Source organism: Megascapheus bottae, chromosome 10, assembly GCF_031878675.1.
Source record: "Megascapheus bottae isolate mThoBot1 chromosome 10, mThoBot2.hap1, whole genome shotgun sequence".
In the NCBI taxonomy this organism is placed as follows: domain Eukaryota; kingdom Metazoa; phylum Chordata; class Mammalia; order Rodentia; family Geomyidae; genus Megascapheus; species Megascapheus bottae.
In genome coordinates, this window is record NC_143518.1 from 5,259,046 (window position 1) to 5,275,666 (window position 16,621).

At 40.3% G+C, this 16,621-nt stretch overlaps 1 protein-coding gene across 1 annotated transcript in view; it reads left to right on the top strand.

Moving 5' to 3' along the window:
* Nucleotides 1-1,825: 1,825 nt before the first annotated feature.
* Nucleotides 1,826-16,621, top strand: part of Gramd2b (GRAM domain containing 2B) — a 60,607-nt gene continuing 45,811 nt past the window's right edge. Inside the window, exon 1 of the mRNA XM_090340101.1 lies at nucleotides 1,826-2,017. Coding sequence (XP_090196227.1) covers nucleotides 1,935-2,017 — 83 coding nt within the window. The 5' untranslated portion in view covers nucleotides 1,826-1,934. The remainder of the gene's footprint in view (nucleotides 2,018-16,621) is intronic.

Sequence of the window (16,621 nt, forward strand, 5' to 3'; positions counted from 1 at the left end):
ACATGCACACACCACTATACCACACAACATCACATCACTAAATAAGATATACTAGGGTTGAATGTTCCTAGTCTTATTTCTAAATCTAACATTCATTTTTAAGGGCTAGAGGCAGAGTTCCAGGGGTTGAGCACTGGTCTAGCCCTGATTTCAAACTCTCCTACTAAATAAATAAATAGTAACTAAAGTAAAAATAGTTGAGGGTGTGTCTCAACTAGTAGATTGCCTATCTAGTAAGCAGAGGTCCTGAGTTAAAAGCCTGTATGTCATCACAATTATTACATTAACTCATTAAAAAAAAAAACACAAAAGGACTTGTAGCCCCAGAGCACATTTAGTAATTTCTTCCTTATGTCTGTTTTCAAGTTAATTTTCCAAAAACACGGTTTTATATCAGTTATTCTTACTCTCAACTCCAGCAAACCGGAAACCTATCAAAGCAAATGTTATTTTCTGTAACAAGTCATTATTTAGAACTGTGCTTGGCACAAAACGGTTCTCAATTTTTGTCATCTGGGAACCCCTTAGTCTCTATCTTGTTCTAGGAGCAGAAAATGTTTCTCTGGTTTCCTCCCCAATTTTCCCCACTTTATCCTGATAAAAGTTACTGAAATTTCACAAAAAGAATTTGTTGAATGAATGCATGGAAGTTTCAGATACCAAGCTTAAGAAGGATTCAGGAAGTCAAAAGGTCATTTAAAGGCCAGTGAGAAAGAGCATGCATTCTTTACACAGACTGTGTAGAGTAAATAAGGTGGGAAGAAAAGGCGTTATTCATTTCCTAGTTTGTGCAGAGCAAATTAGGCGCTAATGAGATGTTGATGGTTCGTCCTCACTCCCCTTCCCACTTCCTGCCCACCTGAGAACGAGGAAGTGCTAACCAGCCCACCACTAAAGGCAACTACTTCAAGTTACCTTTGTTATTCCCACGTTGAAAACGGAGGAAGAGCAAGGCACTGGTGGTTTACTCCTGTAATCCTGGCTACTCGGAAGACTGACATATGAAATATGAAGGCCATGGTTCCAAACGAACCTGCACAAAAAACTGGAAGTAGAGCTGTGGCTCTAGTGGTAGAGGACTAGTCCTGAGCAAAGAAAGCTAAGAAGAAACAACATCTAAAGCCCAAATTCAAACCCCTGTGCCTATATATATATATATATATATATATACATACATATACACACACATATGCACTTTATAAATATTATATATATATATATCAAACAAGGAGAACAAGTTTTGGTGTAGGAAGGGACAGTCCCCAATGAAGCAACGTCGTGGGTGAATAATCCAGGCTGGGCTCATCAGCGTGAGCCAGCCCCACCCGGCCCTATCCACTGCCTGTCTCTACAGCCCAATGCATTTTTTTAAAAAATCTGGTCATTATCAATAGAGCAGAAGCAAAAGATGGAAAAGAAAGAGAAACACACACAAACACAAGACACAGACACAGACACACACACACACAGACACACAGACACACACACACACACACACACACACCAAGCTAAGGGCAGCTGACAACTTTGACTTGTTATGCAAATATTTCACCTGCTCAGCCAATAAGCTTCGTCGCTCAGAAAGACGAGTTCAACAGGTTTCCTTTGTCCCGCCCTCGGCCTCCCCAATTGGAGGACGGGGCTGTCACTCGCGCGGACCCTCCCTGTCCCGCCCTCTCGGCGCTGGCACGCGGCCCAGGACCAATCCCGTGGCCCCGGACGTGTCCAGGTTGGCGGCGGGGGGCCCGGCCTGGACGCACGCGCGCGCGCGCGGCGGCGGCGGCAGCTGGCGGAGCGTGGGGAGGGCGCAGCGGGGGCGCGGCGAGGCGGGGCGCTGAGCCGCCGGGTGCCTGAGCCCCACAGGCGGGGAGCCGAGCGGCGAGGAGTCCCGGGGTGCCGGCTTGGGGCGCCTGCCTTCCTGACCCTGATCCCCGATGACTGAACTACAGCAAGAGGTGGAAGACACAAAGCCGGCGAAAGTGCTCGGCAAGCGCGAGAGCAAGGCTGGGCCAGCCCAGTAAGTGTGGTGTGCGGACCGCCCCGGACCACCCGGGCTTCCTGCGCCCCGGGGAGGATGGGGAGGGCCTGCGGGACTTCCTTGAGGGTGGGAAGGGCCTGCGGGACTTTTATGAGGACAGGCTGTGTCCTTAGCGACTTCTGACCTGCGTGTGTGTGTGTGTGTGTCTGTCTGTCTGTCTGTCTTTCTTTCTGTCTCTCCGTCCCCCCCACCCCCGTCCCCTGCATTTCACGCATGCATTGTACTTGCAGCAAGTTCGGTGGGGATGTGAATTATTTAATGTGCGAGAGCCTGTTTGGTGTTTTAGAATTCCCAAGATTCCCAAGGAAACTCGAGGGACACTTATTCAATCCCCCCGTATCCAACCTCCCTAACGAGGATTTCAGTCGCCCTCCTTCTTTGGGCCCTCTGGCAAGATCCGGTTGTCCCTGGCTAGAAGCTGTAGTAGGATTACTGCTTGCACAAGGATGTGGATGTACTGAGCTTCAGGTTGAGTGGACATCTCTCCCCCAACGCCTCCTCCAGGCCCCCTCAAGAGAGGAGACGTAGTGGGGGTTGAACTGTGCTTTATGTCCAGGGCCCTGTGACAGCCGTCGGTTTCTTCTCACAGACTTATCTCCCACTACTCTGGACAGAGGGTGTGGAGTTAGGAGAGGGAGACTGCAATCACCATAGTGTAAAATAGAGCACAGCAAACCATGGATTCTGACTCTTAAAACATGTATATGAATAATAGGATTTGCTAGTTATTTGACCTCTATGATCTCTGTTTTTTTTTAAATTAAAAACAAATCTTGTCATCACTTGGTGTAACATCCTAAAGTGAAACTATTTTCTTCTCTTGCTTTGTCGATTTTTTTTTTTAATTTGATTTGATTTTGTATCAGTACTGGGGCTTGATCTCGAGGTGAGGCAGTTTTTCTACTCAAAGCTAGTGCTCTACCACTTGGGCAAAAGCTCCACTTCCAGCTTTTTGGTGGTAAATTGGAGAGAAGAGTCTCACAGACTTTCCTGCCCAGGCTGGCTTTGAACTGCTGGCCTCAGATCTCAGCCTCTGGAGTAGTTAAGACTATAGACATGAGCCACCTGGCACTGGCTTGATTTGTTTTCTATTTCAGAGGCATGATTTTTTTAAGTGAATTTTATTCCCAAAGATTTTTTTTTTTTTAAGGAAAAAGCACCTTTCAGTACTTGGTTGTTTTTTTTTTATCACTATCATATGAATCAATAATATAACCAGTATCTCAGTAAGCCCAAGAGTTGTGGTATGGAGTTGTTGGGGTATCTAAAATGTTGTACTGACACGGTTATGAACACAACAAATTCCTTAAGTAGTGAAGACTCAGGATCGTCATTCATCATTTCTTCTAGTTTCAGGTAGTCCTTTGTATGTACACATTCCTGTGTGTCAGGGATTTGAGCTGAATCAGTTTGAGCAGTTAGCTGTGCTAACTGCTAACATTAGTCACATGGTCTACCAGAGTCTTCTGTCCTTCCTTTACCCTTTGGCAATGCCAATGCAAGTTGACATTCTTTACTCTGTAGGAATGGGACAAAAAAGCCTAGAAGTAACTCCCACCTCAATCCTGACATGGTAATGATTAAAACCTAGGGGGAAAGGAGCCTTATAAAATAATATCTATTTTTTTTGCACCTAGTCATTCTCTCTACAGACATTCTTTGAGAAAGAGGTCCACGGACAGTGTTTTCATCCACGGACAGTGTTTTCATCCACGGACAGTGTTTTCACCATGTGATGGATGTTGAAAGTGACAGGAGCACCAAGTTGGAGAAGCAAAACTAGAACCTAGAGTTTAAACTCCTAGTCCAGAACTCCTTCAAGGCAGTCTTTAGTTCCAATTACACAAAACAAGTCTTTCCAACAGCTGGCATTATTAAGATGACTTGCCACTAGACGGAGAGTCTGCCTAACAAGTTGTATGCATTTGCAAATAGTGAGATAGACACTATTTATATCTATTTTATAGACAAGAACCTTGAAACACTGCAGAGTTATGCAACTAGGCATTATCATAGAGATAATAAGAGAGCGGCTGAAATTGAAGCTTAAATAGATCTTTCAACTCTGCAGCAAACTTGTTACCATAGCACCATAATTTATCCTTCACTCTAGAGTCTATCATGTACACTCCCTGGCCTGTTTGAAAATACAGGTGCCCCCTGCCGAGACTTTTTAAGATCTTCATAATCTAAGATGCACATGGACTGTTTACTTTTTTTCTTCCTTTCATTCTTCTTTATTCATCCCCTATCCGTACTTCCTTCCTTCATGCTAGGGTTGAACTCACAGCCTTGCAGATACTCTCCTGTTTGAACCACACTCCTGGCTCCATCTTTACCCTTATTACTAGTTAGCATATACATCTTATAGACAAACAGTCATACTAATAGCCCTGAAGTATGTTCACCACAACATTTCGTAGTAGCCAAGTTGTGGAATCAATATTTATTCATCAGTGGATGGATGTGGAATATAGTCACAAAGAAAAATGTCATATAAATATCCTCTTTTCAAACAGATCATTTGTGACATAAGCCTATAGGTTTATATGTGGTAAACCTATAGGGCCTTCTGGTGGATGAAATAAAGCAGGCAATGAGAAGCAAAACCCATATGTAGAATCTAAAAGGGCTGATCTCATGAAAGTAGAAGGATGGAGGAATGGGGAGTTTTTGATCAAAGGTTACAAAGCCTCAGGTACATGGCAGAGATTAGAGATCTCTTGCACAGCAGTGTCATTAAATATAGGCCATATATAATACGTATTTCAAAAGAAGAACAAATTTCAAATGTCTTATGTGATAGGTAAGTGGATGTCAGTGGCTAGCATCTATCCACAATCCTAATTACTCAGAGTGCTGAAATCTGAGAATAGAGGTTCAAAACCAGCCTGAGTAGACAAATCTATGACTGTTATGTACAAATTAACAATCTAAAAGCAAAAAAAATAAAAGCAATGTGTTTCAAATGGTAGTGAGTCACCCATGAACAAAAAATGCAAGAGGGAGGCCCTGAGTTCAAGCTCCAGTATCAGCACAAAACACACCAAAAAAAGATACCTCAAGTGCTAAAATGTTAATTAGCTTTATTTAATTATGCTATGTTGTATACATATATCAAAATACCACATTATACCCCATAAATGTATACAGTTATTTGTCAATTTAAGTTATGTATTTAAAAGAACAGGCTAAAGATGTAGTTCAAGTGAAGCATGCTTTTTCAGTATGTATGAGGTTCAGATATCATACAAAACTCAAAAAAGAGAAGCAGTGTGCAGAAGGAATAAAGAATGTCTACATATAGAATTGAATGATCGCCATTGTTTTATTCCTTTGCTTCGGCAGTTCTCTTATACCTCTGAAAATCAGCTCTGCTTTTTACACATTTTAAATCCTTTTTTTTTTTTGTCCAGTCTTGGGCTTGAGCTCAGGGCCTGAGCACTATCCTTGGACTTTGTCAGGGCTAGAGCTCTACCACTTGAGCCTTAGTGCCACTTCCGGCTTTTTCTATGTGTGTGGTACCGAGGAATCAAACCCGGGTCTTTGTGCATGCTAGGCAAGCACTCTACCACTAGGCCAACCTCCCAGCCAAATCCTTCCTTTATCAGTGGCTACAAATATCTTTTTATCAGTGTTCACTCTGGTCAGTCCCATAGGATTTAGCTGCCACTATTAAATAATTAACCATTAGTGTTTATGGAAGCTTTTATTTGTACAAAGTACTGTTGTAAATTGTTAACATATCTTAAGTTATATACCAACTTTACATTATGTGAAGGATCTTTCCTCTAAGTGCATTCTCCCTACATTTCTCAGAAGGTCTAACAAATACGTCAGTTTTACTGATAGTGTGTTGGTGTGCTGAGGAGGCCAAGACTCAGGACCATAATTAAGAAATGTGATATTGTCAGACATCAGTGGCTCATGCATGTAACCCTAGTTGCTGAGCAGGCTGAGGATCAAGGTCTGAAGCCCGCTGTGGCAGGAAAGTCCATGAGATGCTTATCTCCAATCAACTACTAAAACATTGGAAGTGGTAGTGTGGATCAAGTGGTAGAGTGCTAGCCCTAAAGCTCAAGAACAGTGCTCAGACCCTGAGTTCAAGTCATAGACCGACAAAAAAGAAAGAAGTGTAATATGCTTATAACTGACCTTTAGCTTGACCATGTCTGCAGGGAATGCTACTTTCTGCCATTTTCTTCATCAAAATTCCTATCGGTTATTTGAAAGTACATTCAATTTCCTGAGGGCTGTGGCTTAATTATACATCTTGGTATATGAAAGTAATGTTGCTTATGGACTTATAGGTACATTCTAATTATTACAAATGTCTGGGAAATCCATGAAGCCTATGTTTCTTTGGGTCGACTTACTTCCTCAATACAATTTTTTCCAAGTCTTTCTCCTGGAAGCATAGAAGTCCATTCTATATATATTCCACATTGTTGTGCTGGCAGCTTTATGTGGCCTGGTTTGTGACCTATTAGATAAATGTTAAGGAGTGGGATTACTGGGTCATAGGGAAGTTCTATGTTTATAGTCTATTGTGGAACCTCCATACTGCTCTCCAGAGTGGTTGAACAAGTTTACATTCCCACCAACAAGTAAACTCATGGATAGTAAAAGACAGTTACACTTGGGAAGTGGCGCTGTGGCTCAAGGAGTAGGGAGATAGCCTTGAGCTAAAGAGCTCAGGGACAACACCCAGGCCCAGAGTTCAAGTCCCACAACTGACAAAAAAAAGTTACACTTAGACATAATAATTTTTTTTTTTTTGCCAGTCCTGGGCTTGAGCTCAGGGCCTGAGCACTGTCCTTGGACTTTCTCAAGGCTAGAGCTCTACCACTTGAGCCTCAGCACCACTTCTGGCTTTTTTCTATGTATGTGGTACCGAGGAATCGAACCCGGGTCTTCATGCATGCTAGGCAAGCACTTCAACCACTAGGCCAAACTCCCGGCCCCTAGACATGATAATTAAATAGAACTCTAAACATCCCCACAGTGAGAACGAAGGAGAATATTCTTAGAAAAGGGTCACAAGGGCTCAATAGCTGTGTACATGTGATCATATAAAATAATGCTTATTGAAATGAACTCCAAGAAGTGGAAAAAGAAGGGTTTTGTTTTTCTCCTTTTTAAATTTCTTTACCATTTGTTTTATATGTAAGTTTATCTGATTTGGGGAGGGGAAGGAAGAGCACAGAAATGGGACAAAGGGTGAACTATGTAGAAAATGAGCTATACAATTTGGGGTGGGTAGAAGGAGTCAGGAGGGGAAAAACTGGGAGAAAATGAGAAAGGGACTGATGTTTCAAGAAGAAATATACACAGTATCTGACAAACTATGTAACTGTGACTCCTCTGTATATCACCTTTACAATAAAAATTAAAAAAAAAAGAAAAGACAAACAAAATATAATCCCAGCTACTCAGGAGGCTGAGATCTGAGGATCTCGGTTCAAAGCCAGCCCAGGCTCTAAAGACCGTGAGATGCTTATTTCCAATGAATCACTAGAAAACCAAAGTGGTACTATGGCTCTCAAGGGGTAAGGCAGTAGCCTTGAGCTGAAGAGCTCAGGAATAGCGTCCAGGCCCAGAGTTCAAGCCCCACAACCTGGTGTCCTCTATTGTTAAGCATTTTTTTTATGGTTGTATATATACTGGTACTTGAGTTTGAACACAGGGCTTTGATCTTTAACTCTACTTTCTTGCTCACAGTTGGTTTTCTACCATATTGACCCACATATCCAGCCCAGCTTTTTGCTGGTTATTTGGAGGTGGAGTCTCTATCAGACTCGCCTACCCACCCTGGCTTCAAATCCTGATCCTCTAAATCTCAACTTTGTGAGTTGCTAGGATTACAGATGTGAGCCACCAATGCTCAGTTTCTACTAAGGGTTATTATCTGAAATTTTTTCATGAGTATATTGGAATCCCTAGTAATGTCATGCTATAAAAGTTGTTTTGTAAATTGAGTTATTGTATGCAGAAATGATGAAAAGACACTAATTCCTTATGACAGCTTTATCACTATATTGCTTCGATAATTCATTAGAAAATTGCACCTCATTTGAATCTTTTAATATTGTGTTGAATACCATATAATATATAACATGGTCTGCTAAGGGCCTTACAAGACATTTCTCCCACTCTGTTCCCCTTTAATAATGAAATTCCATAATATTGAATTCCATAAAATTGGATTCATTTTGCAGTGACATAAGTGCATTTAACACATTTGTGAATCTTTTCCAAGTATTTCACAAACAATCATAACACTTTTTTGTCAAATTCTAAAATCACAAAATATCAGACTTTGCATCAGAACCTGCGAGATGAGAGTTAAAAGGCATTGTCAGCTAAGACAAAGGAAGAAATTGACAACTGTAAGGACTGGCGAGGTTTGGTTATCTGCTCTGCTGACATTAGGTGGTTTTGGACATTTGGGAACATAAATTGACTGTGAAGAGATAACAGGGTAAGAAAGGTTCGAATTTTAAAAATGGTTATTTCTAGCTGGGTGTGGTGGCTCACACCTGTAACCCTAGTTACTCAGGAGGCTGAGATCTGAGGATTGATGTTCAAAGCCAGCCCAGGCACTAAAGTCCATGAGACTCTTATCTCCAATTACCCACCAGAAAACCGGTAGTGGCGCTGTGTCTCAAGGGGTAGGGTGGTTCCCTTGAGCTGAAGAGCTGAGGGACAGCTCCCAGGCCGTTCAAGCCCCATGACCCACAAAAAAAAAAAAAAAAAAAAGAGGCTAGTTCTGACATTGGACCTTTCAAAGAAAAATTTAGATAGCACATAAAGGCTTAAACTAAGTGAAGTAAAATTACTGCTTAGCATTAGACACTTTACTGTGCTTTTACATATACAGATACAATGAAGTATTATGTCCACTATATTTTATATACAATTGAGACACAGTAACTTGCCCAATATCATAACAGCTACTAGAAGCTAAATTTCAAGCACCTAACCTAGCATCCTAAAATCATGCATCATACAAGTTCACTGATGTGTATATGCATAATATATACAAGGAAGAGCATGGATGCAAAAGAATACCACCTAGACTAGAACATTTTAATTATTTTTTTGTACTGTACTGGAGCTTGAACTCAGGGTTTGGGTGCTGTCCTTTATGGTTTTTCACTCAAGACTAGTATTTTACCACTTGGGCCAGAACTCCACTTCTAGCTTTTTACTGGTTACTTGGGTATCTGAATCTCACAGACTTCTATTCCAAGGCTGGTTATGAACCACAGTCCTCAGGTCTCAGCCTTCTGAATAGCTAAGATTACAGACATGAGACACCAACGACCAACAGAATTCTTAATTGATGTTTTTCCAGTTATAAAACGAAGGTACACCTCCATTCTAACTTAACATGGGAAGGAATTGTATTACTCTTTGGAAAATAAGACCAGTTGTTAGTTGAGCACTGGTTCTTTTCTCTGTGTTTGTAAGTACATGTACTCTTTGGGGACTTGTATATTCATCTAATAGAAGAAAAGTGGGTTTGTTCAGTTGCTGTTTCATGTTTTGATCTATATAGTATTTGCTTATAAATTCCAAATATTAAAAACCATACTTGGGGCTGAGTACCAATGGCTTATGCCTATAAATTCTAGCTATCCAGGAGGCTGAGATACGAGGATCAAAGTTCAAAGCCAAGCCCAACAGGAAAGACTGTGAGACTCCAGCTGACCAACAAGACGCTAGAAATGGAGATGTAGCTCAAGTGATAGAGCACCACGTTGAGCACTGAGGGACAGTGCCCAGGCCCTGGACTCAAGCCCTAGTACCAACACAAAAGTACTTGCGCACAAAAGTGCATAGAGAGTTTGTATAAAGTAATATGACGATTTGCTTTTTAAAAGAAGCATGTGATTGTTTTGTTTAAAAATGGTCACTAAAGGAACCCAAGAACTTTTCCAACAATGCCATAATTGCACAAAATCTGGAAATTCTTACTGTGTTAGTTTCAAGCCTAGAGCTGACCCTGAATACTCAAGGGATTGGCAAATACTCTTCTTTGAAACTTAATTGGGGCTTTGGAAGCAGCCTGAAGCTGTTTGAAGCCAAATTTAGTGAATATAAATACCTAGGAACCTCTCTGTGAAAGAGATCATTTTTAATCAAAAACAAAATGTGATTATAAAATAACAAGACAGCTTTTGGCAATACTTCCAAACCAACTCCACTCTTTCCAATCAACATTTATTATCTTGAAACCTAATTATGAAAACAACAAACCTTTATGGATTACTACTCTGTTCTAAAATCATTTTAGTGTTTATAATATACTCAAGTAAATGTTGATGTACCATAAGTATTAAAACAGTGCTTATATAAATAAAGCAATGCTTATATAAACCTTTTTTCTTTAAAGGCACATTTTGTATATTTTAGAAAATGCAATTTTGGAAAATACTTATACAGTAAAAAAATTTAAAAATCACAACTTTCTTTTATTGGCTTCTATTTTTTTTACATATGCTGGGAATTACATTTATATGAGAAATACATTATTTTCACCCTTTTCTATGTTTATACAGGAGAGTCTTTTCTTATGGCATGTTAGGCACTATTATTTAGTATTGCTATTTTATTTGTTTGTTTTGTACTCATAGTGAGTCCTTACACTCTCTCTGAGATAGTTCACTCAAGGCTGTCACTCTGACCTTTGATCCACAATTTCATTTGTAACTTATTGATGGTATATTGGTGATGAACGTCTCTTAGATTTGCCTCCCTGGGCTTGCTTCACACCAAGATCTTCATGAGTAGCTAGGAACACAGGCATGAGCCACTAACACCAGAATACCACTCTAGACTTGCCCACATAATAAAAATCCATTATTGCTATCAAGCTTTCCATGGTTGTCTTAAGCGTCACCACCTAGTGAACTGAACACCTACTAGTGCATGTGTACTTTTCTGATACACTTACCTGGTAAGTCCTTGAGGATATTTAAGGATAAGCATACCCTCTCCCTTCCCCAGTCCTGGGGCTTAAACTCAGGAGCCTGGGTGCTATCCCCGAACCTCTCTGTGCTCAAGGCTAAGCACTCTACCACTTGAGCCAGAGTCCCACTTCCACCTTTTCAGAGTAATTTATAAGACTGTCATGGACTTTCCTGCCACTTGACTTTAAACCACCATCCCTGATCCTCAGACCTCTGTGACCTAGTCTGAGCCACTGGCACCGAGCTATGTTTTTGGTTTTTTTTTCTGTTTTTGATTTGATCAGAATAGATTCATTATCCCTGCTATCACACAGCCATTTTATTTGAGATCTGTTAGCACTAACTGTTGAGTAACTTCTGTATGTTATGTCCCCACTCTTCTTTAATGCAGTGTAATCCCACAAGCATTACCTAGCACCTCCTCTGCTTTAGGAACAGAAAGCTGAGATCGATAGGGCGTTTTAGGAGCTCCCTGACTACATATATAATACAATTGTCATCAAATGCTCTGGGAACAGAGCCATAGACACTGGGTCTCTTGGGATGTTTGGGGAGGGACACATGAGGATGATGGATGAGAAGGAAAATACTATCTCAGACAGCAAGAACAGGCTTGTATGCTTGATGAGGATTTGGGGTACTAGAGATTAGACTGAGGGGACTGGGAGGATGAGTGTGACGGGGCGGGGAACTGGGAGCCTGACTAGCCTGCCCTATCCTTGCCTTGGTCTCTGCTTCACTTCTGGCTTTGGCTCTGCTACTAATCCTTGGACCTGGAGGAAATCACTCCTGTCTTTGGTCTTCAGTTTCCTCTCGGTAAGAAGAGAAGAGTGAATGACCTGATTTGTTAAATGCTTTCCAACCAGCAAAGGACCAGCCTTTGAAGAAACTGCCCTACTTCTTTGCACTCTACTGTCACTTTGGGGAGGGTGGGGAGTTTTTGCCCGAACAAACTGAGAGGTTTTTTGTTAATTTTATCTTATTTTAATTTTCTTATGGGTAATACGGGCTCTGATTCAGCCTGGGAATTGTCCCTTACCTTTTTTGTTCAAGGATGGTACTCTACCACTGGAGCCATACCTCCAGTTCTGAAGGCTTTTTGCTAGCTAATTGGAGTTAAGAGTCTTAGCAACTTTCCTCCCAGGCTGGCATCAGATCATGATCTTAGCCACCTAAGGAGCTAAGGTTACAGATGTGTGTACGCTGGTGTCTGGGAAGCTTTTAAAATAGGGGTGGAATCATGGCTTTCTTTCATGACCTAGCAGCTTGATGTGTTTCTTTTTCTTTTATTTCTTTCTGTAGGTAAATTTACTCCTGCTTAAAGCAGGACTGCCACTGGAACAAACCTGGACTGTCCTCTTATGTATTTGTGATAACATGCAATGTATTCAGACTGACTAGTGTGACCACAGTGCCTTCTGCACTAGTCAGAGTAGACAGGCCTCCTATAGTACATGGGGACCATATCCACACTTAAGATGTGAAAACAATCATTTTTTTCCACTTAAAACAGAATCTAAGTTAAGATTTCTGTTCACTTAATAATTATAATAGCATTTTGGTATAGTTAAAATATGTATATTCGCATTAGTATTTGCATGATTTTTATGAACGGTTATTATTAGGCATGATGGTATGGTATGGGGTAGTAGAATATAGTTGTTATTTGTCCTGCACTCAAGAAGCATATATCAGTATAATTATTTTTTCTTTCCTTCTTTATTTTTATTGTAAAGGTAGAGTACAGAGGAGTTTCAGTTATGTAAGTAATGAGTAGATTTCTTTTTGACCTCTTTCCTTGTTTTCTCCAAGATTTTCCCTCCCCCCCCGCCCTTACCCACAAGTTGTATAGTTCATTTTCAACCTAGTGCCTAGTGAGTATCACTGCTTCCTTTGTTTACCCTTTGTCCCATCATTTCTATGCTTCTCTTTATTCTCTCCAAAACAGATAAACTTACAAACAAGACAAAAGGCAACGGGAAAAAAAGCAAAAACCTCATTTCCATTTCAATATGATTCTTTAATTACATTTATTTTCACTGCTACATAACCACATTCAAAATTGCACATATTAATGGGATGCCATGTGTGGTTTGATTTATATATATATATATATATATAATATTTAGATCAAGCCAAACACATCTGTATCTTCAAACATTTATTATTTCTTTATGGTAAAACTAAATTTAGAGTCCTTTTTTTTTTTCAGCTTTTTGCAAACTGCAGCACACTATTATTAGGAATAGTTACCGTACAGTGCAGTAGCCCACCAGAACCTCCTATTCCTGCCTAGCTATAATTTAGTGTCTCTGATTAACTCTTCCAATACTCCCTCTCTCTGTTCTTCACAGCTTCTGGTAGCCATCAGTCCACTCTCATCTTCTAGAATCTACTTTCTAGATTCTGTATGTGAATGAGGTCCTCTGCTGTCTTACCTTATTTACCTCTCATTCTACTCATGCTGCAAACAGCCAGATTTTATTATGCTTTTATAGAAACCTACAGTGTATGTCTGCATTCTCCTTATCCATTTATCAATTGATACTTATCGTATTTCTGTTTGTTTTCTGTTGTGAATAATCCTGCAGTAAACATGAGAATGTTGATACCTCTTCAACATATTGATAGCATTTACTTTGGTTAAATACCCAAGAGTGGGATTGTTGAATTGCATGGTACTTCTGGTTAACTTTTAAATTTTGGAGGAACCTCCATACAGTTTTTCATAATGGCTACACTAATTTCAATCACCACCAATAGTTCATGAGAGTTCCCTTTTCTACTTACGTATCTGAGGAAGTTTTGTATTAAGCCCTCTCTAAAGAAGACAGAGATCATCCTAAAATAAAGGAAGTGGCAGGAAACAGCCTGGTGATTAAAGAGTTTGTATTATGAGAACATAAAATAAATAAAACTGATTGGCAATACACGGGGCAGGAACAGTAAGCTGGAGGAAGATGATATAGAAGAAGGCATCTTACGAAATGGAGAGGGGCTTAAGCAGATCCCTGAAATAAGATAGTAAGGCCCATTAAAGGGATTTTTCTCAGTGGGGGGCTGCAGTCAAGTTTGAGTATTTAAGGAAAGATTTAGGATAGTTTGTTGGAAAACAGTGCGGGAAAGAAGCATTAGTTGACTGTGGAACAATTCAGGTGAGATTGTTTTGCTAGGAGAAATTGGGGGAAATAGATTTGAGAAATATTTAAGAGAAAAAAATCAGAAGAAAGAGGTGATGGATTAGGTTGGTAGAGGAGCAAACAAGACTCATCCTCTTGCTAGGAGTCTGTGTATATTAACACATAAAACATAGAAAGTAAAGGTTTCTGAGTATTATGGAGTTTACAAGTTGCCTTGTCTAAACATAGAGATAGAGCTGAGAGCTAGAAGATAGATCTGGGGACTGTTCACCCATGGGTAGTACTATGAGACTGGATAGAATTTCCATTGGAGAAAAGAATAAGAAAACAAAGTACTTTGGAATGAGGCTGTGTCAAGATGATGTGGCTTCTTTGTTTGAGGCCACAGAAAGACACAGAGGAATAAAACAAAATAAAAATATAATATCATGAAATAAGCAAGGAAAAGAGCATCTTTAGAGCTAGCCAACAAGTGGCAAATGTCACCAAAAGTGCTCCTGGCATTTAATGGTATCAAAATCACTGATGAACTGTGCCAGAGAGATTTTATTGGAAATGTAGGCCTCACACTGGCCAAACTATGCCAGGCCACTATTGTCTGGGAATGTGGAAATGAGAGAAGCAGGCACAGTCCGTGTAGACTATGACTTCAGAGTTTACACAACTTTGAAAACAGAAGGCTTCAGGCATTGCTAAGAAGTAGAAGAAAGAGAAAGGCAACTGGAGAAATGAGGTTTGTGGACAGTTTTTTTATTTTTAAATAAAACTAGAAGAAGGAATGGGTAATAGATTTGATAGCTAGTGGATCAAGCTCAGAAATATCAGGAAATGGATGTGGGCATGAATGGGAGAGAGATCTTAACCTCGGAAACCAGAGGCATAAATAGACACAGGAGGAACAGCTGTGGAGCTGTACATCAAGACGCATGGGTACTCTCATCTGAGGACTTCAGATGTCATTCCTCCTGGTGCAATCTTTACATAGCCCCCTTCACAGGGATGAGCTGTATTTGGTTAGGGGCTGGAGAAGTAAGGAGAGTGTTTTTAATATGAATTCAGGGAATGGGAGAGGAGGATATCCAAAAGCTTTTGAGGACCCAGATGACAAAAGAGACCCAATCCACCATAAGAACTATACTTTTCCCTTTTAGTCTACTTAGAATCTAGGAACTATAAGATGAAATGACTAACTTTGAGTTAATCTGGCAGCAAGGGGGTATATTCTGATTGGACATCAGATGACTAGAATGACTAGAATCAGAGCAGGCAGTCACATGTGTGATCCGAGCTGCCTCAGGAAGGAAGTCTTCAAGTCCAAAAGGGTCTAGAAAGACATAGAAATACAAAAGTCTGGTATCTGTCTCTAAGGACAAAGAGCATAGAAGGTGGGAGTGGGTGGTGATTGCAAGATTAAGTGGCCACAGGCAGACATATGGAGTGTGATAAAATCACACTGATGTGAAGTGATTTCTGTGATGAAGAGTAAAGGCCACAATTGTTAGATGTGAGAGTTGTGAAGGAAGGGACAGTATATCCAAGGGTGGAAAAGTACAGGTAGCTCAGATCAGGGTGATGTGTGGAAAGCTGGACTTTCTTAACATGCAGATTAAATAGAGGTAGAAATTTATTATGTAATGTTTATTTGAACTCAAGTTTATAAAAACAGAAACAAGAGAACTCAGTAAGTTGGCCAATTAATCAGAAAAAAATATAAAATTCAATGATCTTTTTTTTTTTTTTTTTGCCAGTCCTAAGGCTTGAACCCAGGGCCTGAGCACTGTCCTTGGGCTTTCTCTCAAGGCTAGAGCTCTACAGCTTGAGCCACAGCACCACTTCAGCCTTTTCTGTGTATGTGCCAAGGAATTGAACCCGGGTTTACATGCATACTAGGCAAGCACTCTACCACTAGGCCAAATTCCCGGCCCCAGTGATCTTTCTTATCAATAGTAACAAATGGGGGAAAAAAAAAAGAAAGTAGATTGGAGCTGGGCACCCCCATAGGTCACACCTATAATCCTAGCCACTTAGGTGGCTCAAATCTGGAAGCTCAAAGCCAATCCAGGCAGAAAAATACAAACTGGACATATGGCTCAAGTTGTAAAGCCCCAGCCATAAGCACGAAAGCTGAATGAGAGCAAGTGTGAACAGCATAAATAAAATAAACCAGTAAATAGGAATAAGAGGTGCAGTGAAAAGTATAGAAGACTGAGAAGTAAATTTAATAGGGTTTAAAGTAAAACGCTATCCTTACTGAAGGATAAATGAAGATGTGTACCTTCTTCCAAAGGAAGATTGAATAAAGAAGTGTTCCTCCAAACAAAATCTCAGACTCTTAAGAAAACATGAAATGATTCTGATTCTTTTAAAACAGCAAGGTATTCAGGAATAACAGGATCAAATCTGAATGATTTATAGACCTGGCAGCTTGTCATGGTGAAGGTACAAAGGATTAAAAAGAAATTCAAAAA